General features: G+C 43.3%; 1 protein-coding gene across 1 annotated transcript; it reads left to right on the plus strand.

Annotated features, from left to right (window-relative positions):
* Positions 1–2,559: 2,559 nt before the first annotated feature.
* Positions 2,560–26,956, plus strand: LOC124120701 (TRAP-T-associated universal stress protein TeaD-like). Its single transcript, XM_046483580.2, has 4 exons — positions 2,560–2,886; positions 15,373–15,462; positions 23,969–24,078; positions 26,277–26,956. Exons 1-4 carry the CDS (start codon positions 2,808–2,810, stop codon positions 26,481–26,483), a joined length of 486 nt encoding a protein of 161 aa, XP_046339536.1. The 5' UTR covers positions 2,560–2,807; the 3' UTR covers positions 26,484–26,956.
* The last annotated feature ends 576 nt before the right edge of the window (positions 26,957–27,532 follow it).

Here is a 27,532-nt window from a genome sequence, read left to right on the forward strand (position 1 = left end):
TTACCATCGGATGAGTGGGTTCCTTTGACACGAGGACAGTGACAACACTAAAAAAACCTGTAAACATTGTTGGTCCAAAGGCTGAATATAAAATGGTCACTAGCGGGATACGATTTCAGCACCTGGTTTTTGCTTGCGACGAGTTCTTGTTTTATCTCCTTAATGTCAAAAGCTAGGCAGGGTAACAAGATCTTTTAATGTCTTTTTGTGTGCGCGACCGCTGACCGCTGACCGCTTACCGAAGTGGTAAGACCTGCATCACTTCGAGCTTTCCTCCCACATCAACCTCACACGCCATGATATAACTGGAATACTGTTCAAAGCGGCGTAAAACCCAACTCACTCACTCAGGATACATCAACTTCTAAAGGAAGGGAAATAAACGAAGGACATACATTTTACTGAAAAATGTAGTGAGTGAATTGGGTTTATCGCCGCTTTTAACAGTATTCCAGTTATATCGCGGCGTGTCAGCTTAATGTGGGAGGAAAACCCGAAGTGATGCAGGTCTCAGACGTTAACCACTTTGGTGAAACCCACGAGCACGGGTATGGTGCTGACAAACCTAGAAAGATAATCGGGGCGAACCGGGATTCGAACCCACGATCATAGTGGTGTGCCAAATTACGTATGTAACAAGAGATATATATAAATGTATGTGTATGTATGTATGTACATATGTTATATTTCGTTTCTTTCTTCTTCTGTAGAATAATATTCTATAACCCCGTGGAGATCCGGGTTAGAATATGTCTTTCAGCAACCCATGCTTGCTGTAAAAGGCGACCTTGCTTGTCGTAAGAGGAGAAAAACGGGATCGGGTGGCCAAGCTCGCTTGCTTGGTTGATGCGGATCCTTGTATCCCAATTGCGCAAATCGATGCTCATAATGTCAATCGCTAGACTGTCTGGTCCAGACCCGATTATTTACAGATAGTCATCATACAGATGGTATACTCACACGCAAAAGAAACGCAAGTGGTTTTAAGCAAATAGGTAACAAACACGGAACCATAAATTGATACGAGTTTTAGCATGTAGTGAAGCCTGATGGTGTTATCAATATTTTTGGATGCATTTTGGAAGCCCCGAGTAAAAACGCAACATAAAAAACGAATCGCAAAAACGCACTATTTCAATGAATATGTGGGTATCATGCACCCATTTCTCGCGAAATCGAAAATGCACGAACTGTCACGAACTGTAGTGGGTATAAAACTGTGGCCGATTCTTGGACCTACCACTCCTTGGTCAACAATGCCACGCCTAACTCAAATTCAGAGAAACCTATCGGACGTCTGGAAGCTGGAGAGTCTGTCCAAGATGTTGCCCGTCATTTCAACGTCAACATAACCACAATTTACCGTCTCCTGCATCGATACAATGCTACACAGACCACAGATGACCTTCCTCGGAGCGGTCGTCCTAGGGTCACCACACCTCGACAAGATCGGCAGATCCAACACCAGCGACATCCGTTCCTAACTGCAAGTGAAAGTGCTCGACAGACCATAGGAACACATAATCGACACATTAGCCGTGACACTGTGATCCGACGTCTCCGTTCCAACAACCTCAGATGTCGCCGACCAGCACGTCGTCCTGTTCTCCAACCACGGCATCGACAAGCACGACTTCAGTGGACACAGGGTCCTCACAATTGGCGTCATCGTGAGTGGAGGAGTGTCATCTTCTCTGATGAAAGTCGCTTTTGTGTCTCCCATGCAGACGGAAGAGTCAGAATTTGGCGGCGTCGAGGTGATCATTTTGCTGACAGAAACCTTGTGGAAAGGGATCCATGGGGTGGACCTAGCGTCATGATATGGGCAGGGATTGGACTTACTGCGAGACTTGGACCCATGTGCTTTCTGAATTTGGTCAGGGTCGGAGACACGGCGTCACTGCTCAGCGGTATATCGACCAAGTGATCAGACCCCACGTTGTTCCTTTTTTTTTGCACAACATCAACAACACATTTTCCAGCAGGACAACGCTTGTCCCCATGTTGCCAGAGCTACCATGGCCTTTCCGCAACAACACATTCTACTGTGGCCAGCCCTCAGCCCTGATCTGAACCCCATCGAACACTTGTGGGATGAGGTTCAAAGGCGTCTGCACAATGTGCGCCCAGTCCCTACAACTGCCGATAAACTACGCACAGCTGCTCTGGATGAGTGCAGGAGGATCCCTAGGGCCTTCACAAATCGGCTGATCCACGCACTGTACAGGAGATGTGTGGCAGTGATCAATGCTAATGGTGGTCACACCAGGTATTGACTGACATTTTGGGTATTGACCCGAAACTGTGTAAGCCCTTAACATTTGAAAAAAACAATTATGTCATCTGCCTTTTAATCCATTAAACTGTCTTCAGTCAAAAATTTTTCAGTCTTGCCCTATTAGTATTTCTTGTCTTTTCTGTTGAAAATAAATAACATGTATACTGCATACTCGACTTGCGTTTCTTTTGCTTGTGAGTATATATTGCTTCGCGCGGCGTAAAATCTTATCTTATCTGAGCGGGAATATTCACACAACATTAACTAATATCAGCCTCCATATACACCAGCAATTAATTGAATTGGGTCATTCAGTTGCTCTGGCACTATCCGTCAACGTGCACAGAATTCCCGTCAGGCTGAGTGCACACTGCACGACTCCCCTGTCGACTGACATCGACTGCAGCACGCTGATACTGGAGGGCACACGGAAGTTCGTTCGTACACGTTGACCACCGTTATATTCGAGTTATCGCATCGTGGATTATTCAGGTCGCTTGAAGGAGGCAGACGACATACAGTGTCAAACATGGCCGCACACTCGCACCCAGCCCGGCGAGTGGTGATAGCTATGGACGGCAGCGACTACTCCGTGAGAGCATTTGAATGTGAGTACATGTAGATGTGTGAATCACCTGTTCATGTGCAGTGCCTTTGTAGCGATCAGCGTCCCAAACAAAACATTCGCATGTGTTCTACCTGTTGGCACGTTTTTACTTACACTGGCAGCGTGTTGCGGGTATAACAGTATCGGGTAAGTCAGGCGTGAAACCACACAGATAGGCTGCTGTGCGGCGTAAGGCTACAAAAAAAAATGTGCTTTTTAATGTAAATTGTTTGAGTGGAAGTGCTATCGGCAGGGCAGGACATGCTTACCCTTATGCAAAGACACCTGGTGTCATTTATTTTCAGTTGTCCTTTCATATAATTTCCAAAGGTATTTTGCCCTTTACGCCCAGGGGAATTTGTTGTTGGTTATTCTCTGGCTTTGACGTCTTATATTTATAAACCCTGTCCGGTTTGAAATACAACATACGCCCACTTGAGACTAAGCCCACATTCAATGCTGATCCAGTCGACTCCTCGACTTTTGGTAAGTGAAGGGCATCCTTGCACGGATTCAGTAGAAGTTGGGTACACATGAAAGTTGAAGAATCCCCTACCCCACCCCCACCCCCACACCCTACATGCAGGGATGCAGTACATATGTAGCGTGTACGCCGATTTGGAGTATTGTCCCCATACACCGGTACAATATGTATAGGGTACATGCAAATGAAAGAGTATTGGTATGTATGTACACTTGACTTCTTTGAGAGGCATTTAGAAGTTGGAGAACTGAGTAAGGATAAGATATATGGATGAACAACTTCTTTATTACAATTAGGAGCGACGTTTCGGTGTAGGTTCTCACTTGCTTGATAACGGTGTTAGAAACTACACCGAAACGTCGCTCCTAATTGTAATAAAGAAGTTGTTCATCCATATATCTTATCTTTACTTATGTACATTTGGTAACAGAGGCACCAAATTGCACGGATGAGGTATAGGTCTGGTCTATACACTTGGTAAGAGAGGGACCAGATTGCACGGGTGAGGTAGGTCGGGTCTATACACTTGGTAAGAGAGGGACCACATTGTCCGGGAGAGGTATAGGTCTGTATATACACTTGATAATAGAAGGACCACATTGCACGGTAGAGGTATTGGTCTGTATATACACTTGGTAAGAGAAGGACCACATTGCACGGGAGAGGTATAGGTCTGTATATACACTTGGTAATAGAAGGACCACATTGCACGGGAGAGGTATAGGTCTGTATATACACTTGGTAAGAGAAGGACCACATTGCACGGGAGAGGTATAGGTCTGTAAATACACTTGGTAATAGAAGGACCACATTGCACGGTAGAGGTATAGGTCTGTATATAAACTTGGTAATAGAAGGACCAAATTGCACGGGAGAGGTATAGGTCTGGTCTATACACTTGGTTAGAGAAGGACCACATTGCACGGGAGAGGTATAGGTCTGGTCTATACACTTGGTAAGAGAAGGACCACATTGCACGGTAGAGGTATAGGTCTGTATATACACTTGGTGTGAGAGGGCCCACATTGCCCGGGAGAGGTATAGGTCTGTATATACACTTGGTGTGAGAGGGACCACATTGCACGGGAGAGGTATAGGTCTGTATATACACTTGGTAAGAGAAGGACCACATTGCACGGGAGAGGTATAGGTCTGGTCTATACACTTGGTAATAGAAGGACCACATTGCCCGGGAGATGTATAGGTCTGTATATACACTTGGTAAGAGAAGGACCACATTGCCCGGGAGAGGTATAGGTCTGTATATACACTTGGTTAGAGAAGGACTACATTGCACGGGAGATGTATAGGTCGGGTCTATACACTTGGTAAGAGAAGGACCACATTGCACGGGAGAGGTATAGGTCGGGTCTATACACTTGGTTAGAGAAGGACTACATTGCACGGGAGATGTATAGGTCGGGTCTATACACTTGGTTAGAGAAGGACCACATTGCACGGGAGAGGTATAGGTCGGGTCTATACACTTGGTTAGAGAAGGACCACATTGCACGGGAGAGGTATAGGTCGGGTCTATACACTTGGTTAGAGAAGGACCACATTGCACGGGAGAGGTATAGGTCTGTATATACACTTGGTAAGAGAAGGACTACATTGCACGGGAGAGGTATAGGTCTGTATATACACTTGGTTAGAGAAGGACTACATTGCACGGGAGATGTATAGGTCGGGTCTATACACTTGGTTAGAGAAGGACCACATTGCACGGGAGAGGTATAGGTCGGGTCTATACACTTGGTTAGAGAAGGACCACATTGCACGGGAGAGGTATAGGTCGGGTCTATACACTTGGTTAGAGAAGGACCACATTGCACGGGAGAGGTATAGGTCTGGTCTATACACTTGGTTAGAGAAGGACCACATTGCCCGGGAGAGGTATAGGTCTGTATATACACTTGGTGTGAGAGGGACCACATTGCACGGGAGAGGTATAGGTCTGTATATACACTTGGTAAGAGAAGGACCACATTGCACGGGAGAGGTATAGGTCTGGTCTATACACTTGGTAATAGAAGGACCACATTGCACGGGAGAGGTATAGGTCTGTATATACACTTGGTAAGAGAAGGACCACATTGCACGGGAGAGGTATAGGTCTGTATATACACTTGGTTAGAGAAGGACTACATTGCACGGGAGATGTATAGGTCGGGTCTATACACTTGGTTAGAGAAGGACCACATTGCACGGGAGAGGTATAGGTCGGGTCTATACACTTGGTTAGAGAAGGACTACATTGCACGGGAGATGTATAGGTCGGGTCTATACACTTGGTTAGAGAAGGACCACATTGCACGGGAGAGGTATAGGTCGGGTCTATACACTTGGTTAGAGAAGGACCACATTGCACGGGAGAGGTATAGGTCGGGTCTATACACTTGGTTAGAGAAGGACTACATTGCACGGGAGATGTATAGGTCGGGTCTATACACTTGGTTAGAGAAGGACCACATTGCACGGGAGAGGTATAGGTCGGGTCTATACACTTGGTTAGAGAAGGACCACATTGCACGGGAGAGGTATAGGTCTGGTCTATACACTTGGTAAGAGATTGACTACATTGCACGGTTGAGGTATAGGTCGGGTCTATACACTTGGTTAGAGAAGGACCACATTGCACGGGAGAGGTATAGGTCTGGTCTATACACTTGGTAAGAGATTGACTACATTGCACGGTTGAGGTATAGATGAGGTAAATGTGGTAAATACACGCAGTGAGAGAAGTGTTCAGTATCTGTACTCCCTTTGAAAAGAATTTCCGTGTCCTAATTATACAACAGTGTCTGATGCATAGCACATGGAACTAATCCATCAATATATCTTGTTTGTACGTGCGCCAGGCTGAACATATTCCCTTCTGATCGATGAATTGGCGGCCCGAGTTCAGACTTCTGTAATGCATTTACGTTGATTTACGCCTTATTGAATTGTATGGTGTCGACGCGGTCTGAAGCATTTTTTGTGAAATCTCTTTTAACATCACATATGCAGATGTTTTCCTACATCACGTGGGTCAAACAACACGGGTTTTAGCGTCATATCATACCCTGAGATCAGACACCGTGACGGCAATTATTCCTGACTACGTCTTATTACATTCTGTGTGGGCAGGGACGACAGGGACGTTTGCATAACACTGGTGTTATGTTCATTTTGGGTCACACTGACATCTTTGCAAGAGCATCCGCGTTCCGTGTGGACAGAGCGTCTGCTCGAAGAGGGGAAGTCATTCCATAAGATGGTACTTGTTGTCACCCTGCCTGGCGTCGGCAGTAAGAGGATAAAACAAGGACTGGTCTGCTCGAAGTCAGCATGTGTCTGAGTGGGGGTATCCATGTTATAATGTGGGGGACTAGAACTATGAAACCGGTATTAGTTTGGACTTGTACAAGCATCCACGCACGCACAATCAGAAGTGAAAGAAGCGAGAACCTTCTAACAAATACCCCCAAAGTTGTATTGTAAGTACATAGACGGCCCCGTAGTGGAAAGAACGTCGACCAAATGATGACACTTGTTGTTACCCCGGCGTTTGGCATAAAGGAGATAAAACAATGCCACTTTCGTCTCTCAGTAATTTTATTGTGTTTGAGTGGGGTATCCATGTTTAACTGGGGTGGGCTAGAACTTTGAAACCTGTATGAGTTCGGAAGTGGACAAACAAGCGCCAGGTGCTGAGAACGTATACCGTTAGTGACTAGGTTAATATTCAGCCTATGGACTAACAATGTATACAGGTCTTTTAGTATCGTCACACCCCTAGTGTACAGTACATTCGCCGTGTTTATTCAAAAGATCCCACTCATCCGATGGTAGATGATCACACACACAACCACAGACAAACAACCCCCCCCCCACCCACCCACACAAACACATGGATGTCGCTGATATAATAGCAATAATTCATTTCATCTTACTTCACCCACGTCTTTGAGAAGTCAAATTTCACATTTCCGGCTGGCGTAGTGGATTACAGCTAATACACCATTAGATGCTGGGATTCAAATCGAAGTAATTATATGGCCAACAATTCCCGAGAGGTGGATATAAACTTGATGGAGAAAGGATGCATACCCCAGCGGTCGATACACGATCAATATCTTCATACCATGACACAGGGTCAGTTACACAACAATAGCAAAGCAGCAACACAACATGAACACCTCTTCACGCCTCGTGTCCTGATTGATGGTCAATCTCACCCATGACAATTTGTCGTGCAGGATTATCCGGAGAGAAATCATGGCCTATCGACCCCTTTCGCCAGGTTCTCGTGGTATCAACAATAGCCAGTCATAAACACAATGATGCCATGTTTTCATAATTTTCTTTGATAAATTTGATGTCTGTTATTTTAAATTCCTAGAGGCTAGCTATATTCCCATATTTACAAAGTTATTTTGCTATAATGTCCCTTTTGCTGATAGTATTTGCCAAATCTGAAATTCGGCTGTGGTAAGCGACGATTACCGTTATATTTTCGAGTTGTATTTTACATGAAAGAACATTACTGCAGCAGTGATATTGGTAAACCCATTTTTAAGTATACGTATGTATCGACGTAAGTTGATAATAATAAACTATTACACCATCTTAATACATATGAAATGTGGGTTTTAGGAGTTGCAATAATGCGTAATGTTGGCTTCAGATAGTGTTATTTCACCGTTGTTACAGTGGTATCAAGGCGCGGCCTCGCTAAACATAGACTGTCTTTGTTTTCATCAGTCTGTATTTATTCCGTCCACCACTGTGAGTTGTTTCACGTGAATAAATCATGATAGCGACCCATAAAGCAAGTGTAGGACGACCAATATTGTAAGTCAATATGGTAATTAAGTAGGCCATGGTACTGCGACTGTAGGTCTTTGTTGAAGAATGGGAGTTACGGTCGTCTAAGCGCTTTGGGACGTGACCTTGTACATTAGCTGGAATACTACTGACTTTGGCATAAACAACAAACAAACCAGCGGTAGAAACTAACAGTTTTCGTCCACTAGTCCTTATTATGACAATATATAGCAAAACTCTTAAAAAGGGCAAATTTCTACTGGGCAGTTTGTCAAGGGCTACAGGACTGATGCCAATTTTCTAACGCTGCAAACATGGGCCTGGGACGTCATATCGGCTGTAGAAATACCGTAAATAATATAATATATAAAACGTCAATGCCAGAGAATAATCAGTCTCGATAATTTGCCGACACAGATTCCATGGGGTATTAAAGCCAAAATAGTGGAGAACATTGAATATACTGGACAGTCGTTCCACGCTCCGGGGGTTCAATTGTATAATAACCCAGCCAGACCAGCGCAGAGAGTTGGCCAGATTTCAGAGCAGACTCTAAACATTCATCGCGTTGTCTATTATCTTTGTTTGCCCAAACATCGTACATTGTCTGGTTGATGACACAATGTACTCTAGTGCAATTTGTCTACTCCCCAACAAAACCAAACAAACCTATGTTAGACTGTTGACTTTGCTGAAGGACACCATCAGGCTACAGTGCAGTAGTGACTTATCTCCTGATGATACCGCCTCCGTGATCTAGTGGTAGCTATATCTATAGAGTGTCCGCCCGGAGAGCGGAAGGTCCGGGGTTCGATCCCCGACCTCGTCATACCAAAAGACGTTAAAAGATGGTACTTGTTGTTACCCTGTCAATGCGGCATGATATCTCAGTGAGCTAAAACAAGGGGCTAAAACAAGGACTGGTCGGCTCGGAGTCAGTATACTGTGTCTGAGTGGTAATTCATGTTAAACTGCGGCATGGTATCTCAGTGAGCTAGCACTAAAAATCGGCATCAGTCCGGACTAGTACAAGCAGCCACACACACACACACACACACACACACACACACACGTGCATGCACGTCGCTATATAAGTGCAATAATCTTGGACGCGACGTTAAACCCTACTTCACCTCACCTATCTCCTGATGTGATCCTGACTGACAATGAACCCTCCGGGATCAGTGTCAAAGAGGATGTTCTCAACTCAACAATTCGAGGGTGCAATTGTTTCTTTTTCTTTATGTTATTATTTATTGATGGGTTAGTCCATTTGCCGGAAGGTTTAAGGTAGTGTGACGTGTGTGCGGTAGAGTGTGAAATTGTTTTGATATGCCGTAATCCCAGCGAAGGAATCGATCCCAGCAAACCAGACCATTACCATGTGGAATTTACCCAGTCTGTTTTGGGATGAACATCTGATCTCTGACGTCTCTGAACATCGTAGTTTGTGTGTCATGCTGATTGGCAAGTACACGCACAGTGTTCCTGATATTCCATTCTCCTGATTGTTTGTGTTGCGGTCCTTTGTCAGCGCACATCGCAAATTATTGAATAGGTCGCAAACCATTATTGGTGACGTTACAGACCATTCTATAGGGCAACTTTCCAAACATGGATTGAGACAACTGATTTCCCCACTTGTAATCGTGAAAGCTGTATTTTCTAATTTTCATAGAAAAATGGAGAATGTATAACGTATTGAAAAACCAACGCGCTACGGTGACCAACTGATTGGCTGCCTATTCTCTCTTGACAGATGATCGGAAATTTCCAGCAGTGTTAAAATTAATCTCTTGATATAGACAGATTGGAATAATTATTACTCATCTGTAGGATTGGCGCATTTGCGCTTTCGGGAGCGTTTGCGTATGCGTTTACGAGTGTTTAAAGTTCTCCCCGCGAGAACTGGTAACGCTGTCGGCAACGACGGGTTTATGGATATGCCATGCCGTCATCTGTCGGCGGAGGTGTGTAGTGTGAAGGATGAGATACAGCTGTAATAGAGTGTGCATGAAGACTTAACTGAAGCTTAATTGTGCTGTTAAATATGATTGTCCGCTGCTCATTGTCTTTGCGTGTATGTGACTCATGCTTGATAAAAGAATCTTGTAAGCTGTCAGCTTACTGCTATAACGTTGATAAAGTAGCGTTGCTCTACTTATATTGAGTTATACCAGAGATATAAATAGTCACTCTTTGTATACATCCTCGTTATAGCGAGCTTATTACACGATATATGGATGCTCCTTGACCCAGTGTTGATTTATATGTAAGAACGAAGTACGTGTAAGTCGGGGTGTTCCCAATTCATAGAGCACCTTTCCAATTAAGCCCCGCCCATCTCCTTAGCAACCGTTGCTAGCCCGTGTCTGAGCCATCCCGTACATTTTCGGAGATCACATAACGTCATGAAAACACGCGATTACAATTTCTTGTCTCCGGACGTTTTATTACCATTGCCATCCATATTGTTATTCTTTCTCTCAAAACTCCATCAAGGAGATGAACATTCTCAAGTTTAAAACGTAGATACCTAGCGGCTGTCTATAGTTCGCCTGACTATACATTTCCTGACACGAGGTGGGAAAGGTGATAAGTATGTTCTTTTTTTCTAATCCAATTTATTAATATTATAACGATTAAGTTGACAATACTATTGCCAGGCACAAGTGTAAATATTCCCATGAAAATGGGTTCATACTAACTATCTAGTGAGACCTTATCAATCAGGACATCAAGTATATACATAGAGAATATCTCCCGAGTGGCTTTTGATTTAAAGAATATTTCAACACAAGTCCATAAAAGCTTGAAACTCGAGTCTTGCAAAGACGAGATTGTGACATTCTATTACTCGCCCGAGAAGAAACTTGTTCCCACAGTACATAAGCACTGTGTAATACAGCTGAAAATTTATTAAACAGGTGATCTCTTCACGGGCAAGTAATAGATCTGATGCTTTAAATGAATGTAAAACTATCAATTCACAAGTTTCACAGGTTTCCTGGGTGGCGTTGTACAAAGCAGCCTTAGCGCTACGACTGTCGTAAGTCTATATTAAGGTACGGGAGTTACGATCACCTCGGCACTAAGATCGCTTTGTACGACGGCACCCTGCTCTTGACTTTTCGGTATAGTGTAAACCATTCTCGGTTGCAAACGCTTTGAATTCCATGAAATCAAACTCCCTGGAAACATCTGTGTTTACATTGTACGACGTGATTACTGGTAAGATTTGTTAATCGTGCAACTTTAGACGAAAAGTTCGCACAGGCACCGGTTAACGATATCGGTCAATTCAACATGTGATTGTTCACTTGACATATGAACGCCTACAGGATCTATCAATTACCGTGGTGAAAGCTGAGGATGGGGTTGAAATAGGTGGGATTCAGGGGAAAGGGAATTGAGGTAAATTAATAGACAGTCCTACCTGTCTCTGTAGTTCTCCGTGTGAAAACTTTTATCAGTACTTAATAACATGTCCATTTTGTCAACCTGAAGTAAAATAATGTTTAATACTGTAACTGAAATTTGTAAAAACAAGATAGTGGCTGATGTGTCGTTATTGTTAAACGGGAGTTCCCATCTCAGCTACATCGAGTGAGTGAGTGAGTGAGTTGGGTTTAACGCCGCTTTTAACAGTATTCCAGTTATATCGCGGAGTGTCAGCTTAATGTGAGAGGAAAATCCCAAGTGATGCAGGGCTCAGACGTTTACCAGTTCGGTGAAACCCACGAGCACGGGTATGGTGCCATGAAACCTAGAAACATAATCGGTGCGAACCGGGATTCGAACCCACAATCAAAGATTTCTGGCGTGCCCGAGGGACGCAACTCTGCACAGCGAATACCCCAATCCCCCCCCCCCCCCCCCCCCTTTATCACCAATCACGTTACGTTACTCCATCACTATTACAATCAGGATGGTTTTGAATGCATCTGTATTATTTTGACCCCATTAATTATTGTCAGTCATTACTGACCCCAGGTGAAGGGGGTGAGAGCAGGGGGCTGCTCTGGATGACAATAACGTCCGACCCCATCTGAGTCGGTGACCTTAATAGGATTTGTTACATTAGAACTGCACATGTATTGATTATTGGGAACATCTCGCTGTTGAATATTTAATGAACAAGTCACTTGCAACCGACAGTTCAGTGTGATGGATGCAAACCGAAAGAGAATAATACAGTTTACTATTTACTGCTGGTGGTAGTAAATGTTTATTTATGCGCCGCACGCACAAATACAGAATGCAATATATCAATATACAATTGACAAACAGAAAAGACGTTTGAGACAATGAATGAATGCGTAAATGAATGAATGAATATTGACGCAGATCATCTACGTTCTCTACGTTGACTGAACCCATCATCAATAATAATAATAATAATCATCATCACAACTTCTCGTACTTCATGTTACTCATTTCGTAGATCAGAAGTTCAAAGCCTCACATTCACTGTAGCTGTTTTCATAAAGTAATAGCTACATGTTGTTTCTGTTTTATACCTATCCCTAGATTATTTACGGCGTGGTTAGTTATCGGTTTTGTCAAGGAGTCGTTGTTATCGCCGATTCAGATTTATAACCCTTTTTATCATTCAAAACGTGTTTGTTGTGAATAAAGTTTTAAGTGCTTACAATCTGAACAACTGCTCGGATATTATGGACATGAAATTCAAAGTGAAGCGACAACATTTATGTTTATTGAATAATATATGTTTGGATTTTCAAAGTAAATTCAAATTTTACATGATATATCTCAAATAAACTTAACACTTTCACAACGTTCAGTCGTATGATATATACGCAAATATATACTACACAGAATAAGTTTTCACACAAAATAAGTAAGAACACCCGATTCTTTCATATGATTGTAGTTAGTTTGCCATGCCATGACAGATTAACTATTGTGAAATGAAAGAATGGGTGTTCTTTAATTATTTTGAGTGGAATATTTGACTTATGAGGGTGATATGACTTTAAAACGGCTCTTATAGTTCTAAATTTCAACAGTATGAAACACCTATAAAACAGATCAATAAGCTTTAGTGATTAACGAGAGTTTAAGGATTTCATTTTCCAAAATCAAAGATATAATTTCAAGCTAAAAGTAATTTCGAGATCGAGCTTGAAATGTTTAATAGCTTTTCAGCTTTCAAATCAAGAATTAAAAGGCTGTAGTCCGAGGGTAATTATAAAGCTTTGTGTACCAGTTGCCACTGGGTGCATTGAAAAGTGACGTGGACGTGAAAAGTGAGCGTTGACTCTTGAGCTACAATGAAACACAACTTTCCCATTTTATGTTTTGCACAGAAATTGAGTTTTGTTTTTTCCTCAGTGATATTTGATTCACGACACACTTCAAACAATCGTGTGGTTCAAATATTTTCACCCCGATATTAAACATAGATTACCGTTTTTATTGCATTCATATCAATGCGTAATATTTACACTCAACTTTCAGCAAATACGACTACATTCACTGCAAAGGCTTTTGGTGAAAACTATTCCAGCTAATTCAAGAACCCCAGAGAAGGACTCCCACAAATCAATTTATAGAATGCTTCAAGACAGCATCCTTTTTTAAGGCAGTAGTTCTTATTAGTCATTTGACACTTGCCAGCCTCTTCGACGGATCAGTGGGAATAATTAAATCAATTATACATTGGATGCTCCTGTCCCTGTGGACATCGGTCAATGACCGTGTAGCCAAGGTCAAAGCCGAGTAAGGAGTACGACACCAGTCCATATAGTTGGCAGAATATGTTCATTAAATCCTAATTTCCATCCATAGTAAGTTGTGCAGTTAAAGAGGCTCCGTCAATATCCGGTGTGGAATTAAGCTTTATACCACGGGTGTTATTTCCTCTAATCATGGTGCAGATGTAATTAGCTTGAATAGGGCCAGGGAATGTGTTTATTATATAGTTCATCTTTATCATTTTGTCGAACACCTGGTGTCATCACTTATTTTAGTGATCCATTCATATAATGTTCACCACTATTTTCACTTTTACGTCCAATGAGTGAGTGAGTGAGTGTTATGGTTTTACGCCGCTTTTAGCAATATTCCAGCAATATCACGGCGGGGGACACCGGAAATAGGCTTCACACATTGTACCCATGTCGGGAATCGAACCCGAGTTTTCGGCGTGACGAGCGAACGCTTTAACCAATAGGCTACCGGACCGCCCCTTTACGTCCAATGGATATGTTTCGAGAGATAATCGTGACTGGTTATATATAAGTTTATTTCTATAGCCGATATGGCGTTTGTTTGTTGTTTTACGCCACAGTCAGCAGTAATACAGGCATTATCTAGTCGGCCTGTATATAACCGGGGCGTAGGGGTAGCCTAGTGGTTAAAGCGTTCTCTCGCCACGCCGAATATCCGGGTTCGATTCCCCACATGTGAAGCCCATTTGTAGTGGCTGTAAAATTACTAACTCACTCACTGTAAATAATCAAATCTGTAAAAACTTGCACGTGCAGAACGTGATACAAACAGATGTGCTGAAGATTTAAATCACTTTGATCAAGAATGCGAGTATATATTTATCCAACACCGCAGTGCAACTTTTGGTACGTTCCATTTTTCCAGGTGTCACAACGTTGGTATATGTGTATAACCTCCATTAGAAATCTACAGATCTGTTGTCGTTCTCTTGTGTTCTTCCACGCTTTAATTTAATAGTTGTACTTAGTCATAGTAAACATCTTAACAGAGAGACGCATGACGTGAACTGAACTATGAATGACCCTCCACACGACTAATTGCCATCCATTATTCCTCTTTTGACAGGGTACGTGGCCAACCTCCACACGACTAATGATAGTTACCATACCTTATTCCTCTTTTGACAGGGTACGTGGCCAACCTCCACACGACTAATGATAGTTATCATACCTTATTCCTCTTTTGACAGGGTACGTGGCCAACCTCCACACGACTAATGATAGTTATCATACCTTATTCCTCTTTTGACAGGGTACGTGGCCAACCTTCACACGACTAATGATAGTTATCATACCTTATTCCTCTTTTGACAGGGTACGTGGCCAACCTCCACACGACTAATGATAGTTATCATACCTTATTCCTCTTTTGACAGGGTACGTGGCCAACCTTCACACGACTAATGATAGTTATCATACCTTATTCCTCTTTTGACAGGGTACGTGGCCAACCTCCATACAACTAATGACGAGTACGAAGCAGTGATTGGCTACTGTCCGGAATATGGCCACTTCTTCCATTCTCCACGTGAGTAGATCTCTCCAGAAGTCATATACTACTATTACCAGTTAGGAAATGCATTTTATTATATGCATGCATTTTATTATATCCATTGAGATATCATATATCGCAACTGCTGTTTAAGTGAAATAAATTCCCTGTCTCTATCGAGTGACGATAAAAATATATCGTCACTCTCGATAGTGACAATATCTTATATATCCACTAGTGAAAGTTCAAGACGTGGTTACAATTAATATGTTATTAATATCATTTCTAACCACCACACAGCGTATGAACAGCGTGTTTGACAACCACCATTAACCATTGTCCCTATATGCACATGTGCATTTTAGCGATACCTATGCTGGTTATATAGTCGGTTGAAGCGATATGTCAGAGTATTGCGTGACTCATTGTTGAGAACGATATGACGTCATCCATTGTTCATGACGTCACAAAATGAAAACATTTTGTCATCTGAACAATAGGCTGATTTCAGTGATGTGTCTCTGTTGGGGTGACATTTAAGACGTTTTTGTCAATTTCAATAATTTAAAGACAATGAGTAAATTATAGAATAACCTTCTCGAAACGCTTAATATCTGTCCCTCGTGAATGTGTGCTGTACATCGAGATACTACCCAAGCCAAAGGCTCTGGGTTTCAACCTTACATTCACTTGGGACAGGCACGTTATTTCTCATAGATTCTTCATGCCTCTCGTACTTCCGATATTTGTTTGTGAAACATATTGTTCTCTCCATGACCATAACCACCGACTATAGGAAGGAACTGAGCTGTGTTGCTCCAGAACTAGGCTAAAGCTTAATCTCAGACAATATGTCATTTAGATGAAACAAACTGCATTTACTTGGAAAAGGATCCCAGTCAGATAGAAGACCCTGAAGAAAATCTAGACTTGCTTTATTTAGGGCTGTAGTATTACAGTAAGGCATTGGGGAAAGGGAAAGTAATATGGTTCAGGGACTGTGAGACAGACTACTACAGAACTACCTCCTGACATTATGAGCTAGGATCAATGCAGCTCTTCCACTGGGGTATTTGGCCTGGCACTTGCATTATCTAGTAATGAGAGCTGTAATTCCCCAAGAAGTGCCCGTGCGGGACGGGATGTCAGGATCTAGGGAGGTCTCAGCTTCGAAACACAAAACAGTGACTCTCAAGCCGCGTGCCTAACTTTCGCCAGAACACTATGAAATGAACTGAACCTTTCAAAGACTAGTTCTAAACCGCGCATAAATTTATGACGTCACAAGTTCATTGTGATGTAATAGATGTGACGTCACGGCCCGACATGACATGTTCTTTCATGTTCTCACACACACACATAGTATTGTTCTCCTTACATTATTATCAATCAGTATTTGAAAGTGAAAGGAAGACAAATGTTTTGTGTGGGTTGATATTCGGAATTAAAAAAATAATGACCTCAAACAATGTACATTGATTTTTTAGTGACAGGCATTGTAAGCGCTTGTAAAAAAATGAAAGCCAGTTTTGCACGGTTTAGTTCTTCACCGTACGCCACTATTATGATGTGACACCCATCATTGTGAAGTATGAAATATGACGTCACGGTACTGGTTGGATGTAATTGGATGTCTACTGCTAGCACTCTTGTATACATACAAGATTGATATAGGAAAAACGAGCGCAATATTTTATGTTTTACCAGAGATGCAATACATATCAAACAAAACGTTTTGTGTTCTGGAAGAGACTGATAGAAAGGTCAAGTTACCTGACCACAGCGGAAATAATTTATGTAATGGCGCTATAACAAATACTATCTGGTTAATTTTGTTATCTCCAACATGTAAACGAAGAACACGAGGGGGGACTGAGACGCTTTCTAACTACGAAGTATGTAGTGAGTGAGTGAGTGAGTGAGTGAGTGAGTATGTTTTTCGCCGCTTGTAGCAATATTCCAGCAATATCAGCGGGGGACACCAGAAATGGGCTTCACACATTGTACCAATGTCGGGAATCGAACCCGGGTCTTCAGCGGGACGAGCGAACGCTTTAACCACTTGGCTACCCGACCGCCCCCGAAGTATGTTTTGAACACTAATAGCAGTTTGAATGTACATTGTATTAAGTACAATACTGTCCATGCTTAAAGTCTGCATTTGAATACAAATACACAATTAGGCAGAGTGACTAAGTCTGCTGATGTTAATAGATGTAAATAGACAAAATTGGCTACCGCGCGGTCATCAAATATATCCAACTGAAACTCCAATTCCATCAGCCAGCATTGTGGACGTGATGTCAACTTTAAGGGATAATTCCCCTTCTTTGGCAACTGGCACGTGGGCAAGAGAGAGCTTCGAAGATGGTCCAAGATTTGGAAGACCTTCAACTAACACCACTAAGGAAACAGTTGGTAATACCCATAAAACGAATATGGATGATCGACGACTCCCCAAACGTCATATACTAGTAGCCAATACAAATGTACATGAGAGAGTTGAGCACATTCTGATGAATGAAATGGACATGACAAAGGCTTTTAGAACGCAGAGTTTCAAGGTTTCTGACTTCTGACCAGAAACGCTCAATGTTCATCATTTCTCATGACAATTTACGTCGCTTTTTGGCTGACTCAGCTGATTCTGGTGAGAGATGTATAACCATTGATGTATACTGGGTTCACCACAATAAGCCAGAGACAAAAGATCCGTCAAAGCAGCTGAAACATATACTGTCTCTTCTCCAAATAGGGTCTGTTCCGGTTTTCTGCGATTGCCAAAGGAATCCTGGTGAACTACATGTACCTCCATTAACTGACAGTATCATGCTTATCTGCTCAGGCAACCGCATTAGCTAGAATATCAAGGCTAAACGTCGTGTTAGACTGACTAAATGAGTGTTGTTCCACCAGGACAAGTCTCCTGTCGCCATGCAATGAGAGGCTTTGAACTCATCCTCCGTATTTACCAGATTTGGCACCGTCAGATTTCCACCTTTTTCCAAACATGAAGAAAGAACAGTCTGATGATGAAGTCATATCTGCTGTCGAGGACCTTTTTACACCAGCGGCAGGAAACCTACAACTTCAGTGGGATCCATGCACTCCAGCATCGTAAAATTAATTATCAGCCAACTCCACTAATGTAGTCCATGATAGGCGGGCACAAAGCCCTTCAGACACCCCTAGTGTGGTGTCTTTGGAAACGTCAAAGGCCGTTTTAATGTTTTAACAATGCAGTGACTTCGTAATGTCATTGAGAATCCGGTAATGTAACGCTTAGTGTCACTCTATGAAAAAGCACCATGTCTAAGCACATGTGCATAGTGCTCCTGGTGACCTTGTTTACGCACTGGCAGCGGTTTCCAGTTAAACTTCAGATTCCATTTAGTGGTTACTTGGTGCATTTGGTAAAAATGTCAGCCCAGTAAGGGCTGGTGAAAAACAGTGTTTAAGCCATGGATACACAATACACACTGCCAAGTTTTCTTCAATACAGTTCATCTGGTGTTTATATGCTGTTAATGCTGCTCTATAGCCTAAGTGAAATCCTTGCCGCTGCAAGGACGGCGATGATGCTGGCTGAATACGACGTTTTGTAAGGAACCAGGCAATGCAGTTAAGAGGTAATTGTACGCCTAGCATTCTGTGGTTAATGCCTGTTTAAAATAGGAGCCTGCGCAGTAGGGTGCATTAACGGTGTGTCACAGGGGTCCAGTTAAACAACGCTATTGCTCGTTGGTGCTCCTGTGCTCTTCGGCATTAGGAGGTGAGGTGAAATGGGGTTTAACGTCACGTCCAAGTTTATTGCACCAATATAGCGATTCGGCATTAGGGAGGAACTTGTCGACTTTTATGATTTCTAATTTGTTTGATTAAATAGGCCTAGTGAGTGACGTCATCTGACGGTCTATTGAGTGACGTCATCAATGAAATATATCATCAGTTGCGTATGTTGCAGAAGTGTAGATAGTTTCAATAAGATCTTGCTTTTCTGGTTAACGTTTTCTGTATTTGAAATGTTAATACCAGGAGCAACGTATTTCAGTTATTGTATGTGACAGGTTTGGATGATTTCAAGCGTAAACTAAAAAGGGTGATTTCGTGATCGAAATATTCACGAGTGAATATGACGAAAGTGGTTCCGCCAGTGTTTACACACAGCCAATCACATTGTTAGAATAACTGAAAGGTGATATGTGCACGCTGGGAAATATTGCACCAATAGATTTTACCGACATGTTATAGCAAAAGTCGTATGGTAGTTATTTTCATATTATTCGGCAATAATATATGATAGTACTATCACATGCGCATAAATTCTGATCTTTGGTTTCAATCAGAATTTTCCCATAAAAATAACAACCTGATATCTAAACCTAACAGGGTCCAAATTCATGGTAAAATTGTTGTTTAATATTATAACTTTGATCATATGTTGACTTTTTGTATTTGCCAGCATGTGAAAAGATGTCATAAGATACGTATACAACATACAAGCGATTAAAACATTTCCAAAACCATAAAACAATGTCTGCTCAGAGCTCCAGATAATCTGCGTATCTGCGTAAAATACGCATCAGAAATGCAGAAATACGCAGTAAAATAAAATCCAAGCGTATCAAATACGCAACGAACATAACAGATACGCTACAAAAATAAAACTTGTGCGTATCATCAAAATATTGTGAAGTAACCCTGCGTTTTCGATTAGCAAATCAGCAACTTATTTTGAAATTATAAACGGGCATTCCGTCAACCTTGCCAAACTCCACGATGACAGTTACGTCATTATCATGTGCCATCACACTTTCGTGTGGAAGTATCGTGGTATTTTTGAGTCCTATAAAGCTCTCGAACCTACACGACACAAGTTTGCAGGGACTAGATGAATATTGTTTTTAAATATTTAACTTAAATACCCACATGTGTAAAAACTAGTGGGTAACAGAAATGTAAATACCCAGATAGAATAACTGATACCCAATGATTTTAAAATGCATGAGTAAAATACCCACAACACCAAAAGCTTATCTGGAGCTCTGCTCTGCTAAACATTTATGCAATAGTTGTGTTATAGAAACGTGTAAGTGGGATGGCATTTCCTCACCCACTGAGCTGACGTCTGTACGTGACGACTAAGACCTATTGCCACGAAGTAAGTTCCAAACTGAAACGAAGAGGTTAACCCGGAACTCGGTACGTACAGTACTAAATTGTAAAAATCACTTAAATGACTACACAAGATCAATAAATAATCAATACAAAATATAATTATTCAAACACACACTTTTACACACAGGCGTACAATTATTTATAAAAAAGGCAACACAATGAGTCGAATATGGGGCAGCAGAAATAAGTAACTGGCTAATTAATTAATTCTTTCAATGTTGCATGCCTTGTTCTTGAATCCAGCATAGTATAAGAAGCTGTTGGTGTCTTCAAATAGGTATCCAATCCGCACTTGGCAAGTAGAAAAGACACAAGTCAGGTCGAAGAAAACTTACAATCGCCCTCTTGTCTCTCTTCTATAGGTTCAGCCAGCTTCAAGAAACTGTCCCATCTCAAAACTCATATCGTCCCGTGAAGATCCGGGGTAGAATAGGTATTCAGCAACCCATGCTTGCCGTACAAGGCGACTATGCTTGTCGTAAGAAGCGACTAACGAGATCGGGTGGTCAGACTTGCTGACTTAGTTAATGCATGTCATCGATTCCATTTGCGTAGATCGATGCTCATGATGTCAATCACTGGATTGTCTGGTCCCACCAGATTATTTACAGACCGAAGTCAAATTGCTGGAATATTGATGTGTGCAGCGTTAAACGCTACGCCCACATAACGCTATCGAGTTCAGGCAATAGTAGCCATGGAAAGGTCACATACTGATAAACATATACAATGCACAGAAATTATACTGTGTCATTGACTACCATGTGCTTCCGCTACCACGTTAAGCCTTTATCTGTGAGCCTGGATTTATTGGTTCTTGTTAATGTTTATTTTAAAGCAATTATCGATCACCCACCACTTATCTTAATTATTCACAGTCTCTCTCTGTTTCACACGCCGTATATTCTCTGTACAATCATCCTGTAATCCCGGCTCTATACACACTGAAACACCAGTTGTGCATCATGCATAGATGTCACACCCAATTCTGCTTTTTATATTGGAGCTGATATCAGTGGGAGCTGTCAATGAGCTGTGTGTGTGATGGGTGATGGGGGTAGTGGTGGTGGTTGTAGTGGATGTTATGGTGGTTGTGATGATGTTAGTTGTAGGTGGTGGTGGTTGTTGGTGTTGGTAGCGGGTGGTTGTATTGATGGGTGGTAGATGGTGGTTGAATATGATTGTCGGTGGTGGTTGTGAATGGTGGTGGTTGAGGATGGTGGTGGTCGAGGATGGTGGTGGTTGTGGATGGTGGTGGTTGAGGATGGTGGTGGTTGTGAATGGTGATGGTCGAGGATAGTGGTGGTTGAGGATGGTGGTGGTTGTGAATGGTGGTGGTCGAGGATGGTGGTGGTTGTGAATGGTGGTGGTTGTGGATGGTGGTGGTTGAGGATGGTGATGGTCGAGGATAGTGGTGGTTGAGGATGGTCGTGGTTGAGGATGGTGGTGGTCGAGGATGGTGGTGGTTGTGGATGGTGGTGGTTGTGGATGGTGGTGGTTGAGGATGGTGGTGGTTGAGGATGGTGGTGGTCGAGGATGGTAGTTGTTGTGGATGGTGGTGGTTGAGGATGGTGGTGGTTGTGGATGGTTGAGGATGGTGGTGGTTGAGGATGGTGGTGGTTGAGGATGGTGGATGGTGGTGCTTGAGGATTGTGGTGGTCGAGGATGGTGGTTGTGGATGGTGGTGGTGGTTGTGGATGGTGCTGGTTTATGGATGGTGCTGGTTGTGGATGGTGGTGGTTGTGGATGCCGGTGGTTGTGGATGGTGGTGGTTGTGGATGGTGCTGGTTTATGGATGGTGCTGGTTGTGGATGGTGGTGGTTGAGGATGCCGGTGGTTGAGGATGGTGGTGGTTGAGGGTGGTGGTGGTTGTGGATGGTGGTGGTTGAGGATGGTGGTGGTTGTGGATGGTAGTTGTTGTGGATGGTGGTGGTTGAGGATGGTGGTGGTTGTGGATGGTTGTGGATGGTGGTGGTTGTGGATGGTGGTGGTTGAGGATGGTGGTGGTTGAGGATGGTGGATGGTGGTGGTTGAAGATGGTGGTGGTCGAGGATGGTGGTTGTGGATGGTGGTGGTTGAGGATGGTGCTGGTTTATGGATGGTGCTGGTTGTGGATGGTGGTGGTTGAGGATGCCGGTGGTTGAGGATGGTGGTGGTTGAGGATGGTGGTGGTTGTGGATGGTGGTGGTTGAGGACGGTGGTGGTTGAGGATGGTGGTGGTTGAGTATGGTGGTGGTTGTGGATGGTGGTTGAGGATGGTGGTGCTTAAGGATGGTGGTGGCTGTGGATGGTTGTGGATGGTGGTGGTTGAGGATGGTGGTGGTTGAGGATGGTGGTGGTTGAGGATGGTGGTTGTTGAGGATGGTGGATGGTGGTGGTTGAGGATGGTGGTGGTTGTGGATGGTGGTGGTTGTGGATGGTGGTGGTTGAGGATGGTGGTGGTTGTGGATGGTGGTGGTTGAGGATGGTGGTGGTTGAGGATGGTGGTGGTTGTGAATGGTGATGGTCGAGGATAGTGGTGGTTGAGGATGGTGGTGGTTGTGAATGGTGGTGGTTGAGGATGGTGGATGGTGGTGGTTGAAGATGGTGGTGGTCGAGGATGGTGGTTGTGGATGGTGGTGGTTGAGGATGGTGCTGGTTTATGGATGGTGCTGGTTGTGGATGGTGGTGGTTGAGGATGCCGATGGTTGAGGATGGTGGTGGTTGAGGATGGTGGTGGTTGTGGATGGTGGTGGTTGAGGACGGTGGTGGTTGAGTATGGTGGTGGTTGTGGATGGTGGTTGAGGATGGTGGTGCTTAAGGATGGTGGTGGCTGTGGATGGTTGTGGATGGTGGTGGTTGAGGATGGTGGTGGTTGAGGATGGTGGTGGTTGAGGATGGTGGATGGTGGTGGTTGAGGATGGTGGTGGTTGTGGATGGTGGTGGTTGTGGATGGTGGTGGTTGAGGATGGTGGTGGTTGAGGATGGTGGTGGTTGTATCACCAGGCTTCTGACACTCATTGTGTCAACGACTGTAATCTAATGTTCTGGCAGCGCTGGCTTCTGTAATGTATTTAATCTGCAACCACAGCTGCCGGTAGCCAGCTTTGTACAACGATGTAAGAGCTTCGAGTATAACCTGATTATGGTCGAGAGTGTTATTTTCATTAGCCCCATGTTGACGTCCATGGGCTTACCTCCAATATGATGACCTCCCTGTTCTCGACTGATGAGAAGGTATATAAGCTGCTTAACAAAGCTGACAACTCATTGCCTGATACAACACAAATGAAAGTGTTCCACATGAAGCGAAAGGGAGATTCCTATACCTAATCAATGTACACAGAATAAGTTCTATGTAATTATTTTCTTGTTCTATTTTCAGTGTTTTCCTTCAACGCAGACGCCGCGGAGATTGCCGAACACTTTCGGAAAGAAGAGGAACACATTCAGAGCGTCTGCGCGAGTCTCAACAACCGGCTTGAGGAGTCTGGGGTAGGCGAATCAGACGGATGCGACTTATTATCCCCCGCCATGAAGTGGAAGGGGGATAGAGGAATGGTTGCTGTCCGTCAGTCAGTCACTCAGTCAGTCAGTCACGTTTCGTTTACGGAGCAGAACTCAAAACCCACGGGTGATATATTGACCAAACTTGGCACAAATAGGTCTATTGATGAACTGGTGCCTTTTGATAGTTTTGGATTGTCAAAACGACTTTGACTTTGACTGAAAATGGCGGTAGTGCTCGTTTCCGAAGCAGATCTGAAAAACCCTATAATATACACATCAACAAAAAAAGTTAAGCACCACCCCCAACCCCCAACCCCCACCCCAGAAATTTTCTGTATAGTAAATAAGAATCACGAACATGATAAAATGGACAGAGTGATGTTGGAGAAAGAGTTGTTTGTAAAGAGCAATCATCCTAGAACAAACAAAACAAAACAGTTTTGAGCCAGAATGAAATTTTAATTGAGATATGGTTGCCCAAACACCGATACTGTTTTTACCACAAAACAACACCCTCTATAAGTATAGCACTGCTTATCTGGAACAACGATAAATTATTGCACATAATAGATAAAAATGTGTATTAACGTCTATTAATGACATTCAAAAAAATTAATAACGGGTGGGCCCACCGCGTGCCCGGATGACAGCCTCGACCCTTTTCCTCATCCCTCCAGTCAGACATCGGATCGTCTCAAGGGGAAATAGCGCCAATTCATGATGCAAAGCTGCTGCCAATTCATCCAGATTGTGTGGAGGGGGGTCCATTACCTGCACTCTACGCCCAAGAATGTCCCAAATGTGCTCTATGGGGTTAAGATCAGGACTCACTGCAGGTCAAGGTAGAGTTGCAAGGCGTTGTTTGCCCAATGTGCAGTCACAGCTCTTGAACGGTCGGGTCTAGCGTTATCGTCAATGAACAGGGGTCTTGATGCCAGAGGGTGGTTGTCAAAATAGGGAACAACAACTGGTTCCAGAACTTCCCGGATGTAACGTTCACCATTGAGATTGCCCCGTATAGTCACAAGGTGTAGCTTGCAATCGTGGGATATGCACACCCATATCATCACGGAGCCACCACCAAACGGAACAGTTAGTTTAATGTTCTTGGGGGTGTATGTTGTACCTTGGTGCCTCCACACTCTCGTTTGGCCATTATTCACATGCAGCTGAAACCTGCTTTCATCTGACCAATGGATACGTTTCCATGTTCTGAGGTTCCACCCTTGGTGTACCAAACACCATTGTGATCGCAGTCTCCGATGACGTTGTACCAGTAGGGGGCGTTTGACGACTCTTCGGGCCCTCATTTCGGCAGATCTTAAACGATTCCGCAATGTTTGTCAAGACAGTCGTCTATGGGATAATCAATTACGCTTCAGGCAGGTGCTCGTCGCAAATGGATTTCTTCGCACTAATCGCAGTAATATCCTGTTTTCACGTCCTGACGTCACAGGAAGGCGTCCTGTACGTGGCAGGTACTTTTCTGAATTAGTTTGGGCGTGTCGGCTGATTACTGAGTAATGGTAACCTAGTTGACGTCAAATTTCTTTGGGTGCGTGCTTGTTCTAGTCGGTCGGAATTAAATCCGGTTTTATAGTGCCAGCCCACTGAGATACCATGCCGCAGTTTAACATACATACCCCACTCAGACAGTTCTGTCTGAGCCGACCAATCCTTGTTTTATTAACTTAATGCAAAGCGCCAGGCAGGGTAATAACAAGTAACATCCTGTGACGTCTTTTTGACATGGGGATCGAACGAGCGACCTTCCGCTCTCCATGCAGACAGCCTATAAAAAAATCAGGGAGACGGTCTACTGTATAGATAGACCGTATTGTGCACGTGCGCATGAACTGCACGTCTTTTGTGCTACCTCCGCCTCCTGAACAGGGAATCGGCGGTTCTACCCCTTGAGTGAGTGAGTATGGTTTTACGCCGCTTTTAGCAATATTCCACTAATATCACGGCAGGGGACACCAGAAATTGGCTTCACATAATGTACCCATATGGGGAATCGAACCCGGGTCTTCGGCGTGACGAGCAAACGCTTGAACCACTATAGGCTACACCATGGGGAATGGGGAATATTGTACTGTTGAAATTGAAGAAAAAAATACAGCATCCATGTTACAAAATGTACTAAATGCCACAAAGAATCAATGTTTGTCTTCGTCCCTCAGATTCACGGGCGCGTGGTGAGACTGGCGGACAAGTGCCCAGGGAACGCCATTGTGCGTCTGGCAGAGGAGGAGGAAGCGGAGTGTATCGTGACGGGTACCCGGGGACACAGCAAGTTGAGACAGACGCTGCTAGGCAGCGTGAGTCAGTACATCGTGCATCACGCGCACATTCCCGTATTTGTTTGCAAAGACAAGAAAGGGAAATAACTCGTGTATACGTAGATTGTTATTCATGACATGTAAGATTTAACATGGGACGTTCATGCATTTTCTCATCAGTGCATTATTCAAAAGTCACCTATATCATTTACAAGAGAACAGAGAAGGTAATATCGTTATGTTAAGGAAGTTAACTATTCATGCACTGTCCTGTTTGTTATGGACCGCCTCAGTGGTCTAGTGGTAGAGCGTCCGCCCGAAGAGCGGAATGTCCGGAGCTCGATCCCCGGCCGAGCATACCAAAAGACGTTACAAAAAGGTACTTGTTGTTACCCTGCCTGGCGCTCGGCAAGGGGATAACACAATGACTGGTCGGCCCCGAGTCAGAATACTGTGTCTGAGTTGGCTATTCATGTAAAGAAATTAATTTGTAATCACATGACTCCTATCATGTTTGAAACGTACATTTGTGCCGAAAAAAGCCTTTTTTCAATTTTCAAAGAATAAATGTCTAAAATACCCATCAGAAGTTGTGTATTATGAAATTCATTTTTAATTTTAAAAGTTTAAAATAAAATTTTGTTATAAATAAAACCACGTTTTCTTCGAATGCTGAGTTAGCACAAGTAGAGTTTATAATTTGAATAATATATCGTTAACTTGAGATATTTTCAATGGAAAAATCAAACATGATAAAATCAGCTGAGAGGCATAGTTTTTCTTTTGTTTTGCTTCTCAGTTTATGTAGGTACAGTGAGTGGATGAGTTTTGCAGGGTTCCTGTAACATATCACGACGGGTGACACCAGAAATGGCATGAAAATACCCGTTAGTTTACCCCTCCTTCCCTCATGGTATGGACATGCTCCACATTGTACATTTTACTGTCCGTGCCTACAGTCATATCACTCCTGAGATGTTCTATAAATGTCTTCTGTCGAATAAATAGGCCGGGCCTGCTTTGAAATCAGTTGGATGAATTTACAAAACCATTTTAAACGTAATCGACGTGTGTACCATCCCGGCACGCATGTGCAGTCACAGTGGTAGTATTACTGCTGTGCGGCAATACATACATACGTTTTGATGCAAATTATG

This window comes from Haliotis rufescens, unplaced genomic scaffold (assembly GCF_023055435.1).
Source record: "Haliotis rufescens isolate VD_foot unplaced genomic scaffold, xgHalRufe1.0.p SCAF_16, whole genome shotgun sequence".
NCBI classification, from domain to species: domain Eukaryota; kingdom Metazoa; phylum Mollusca; class Gastropoda; order Lepetellida; family Haliotidae; genus Haliotis; species Haliotis rufescens.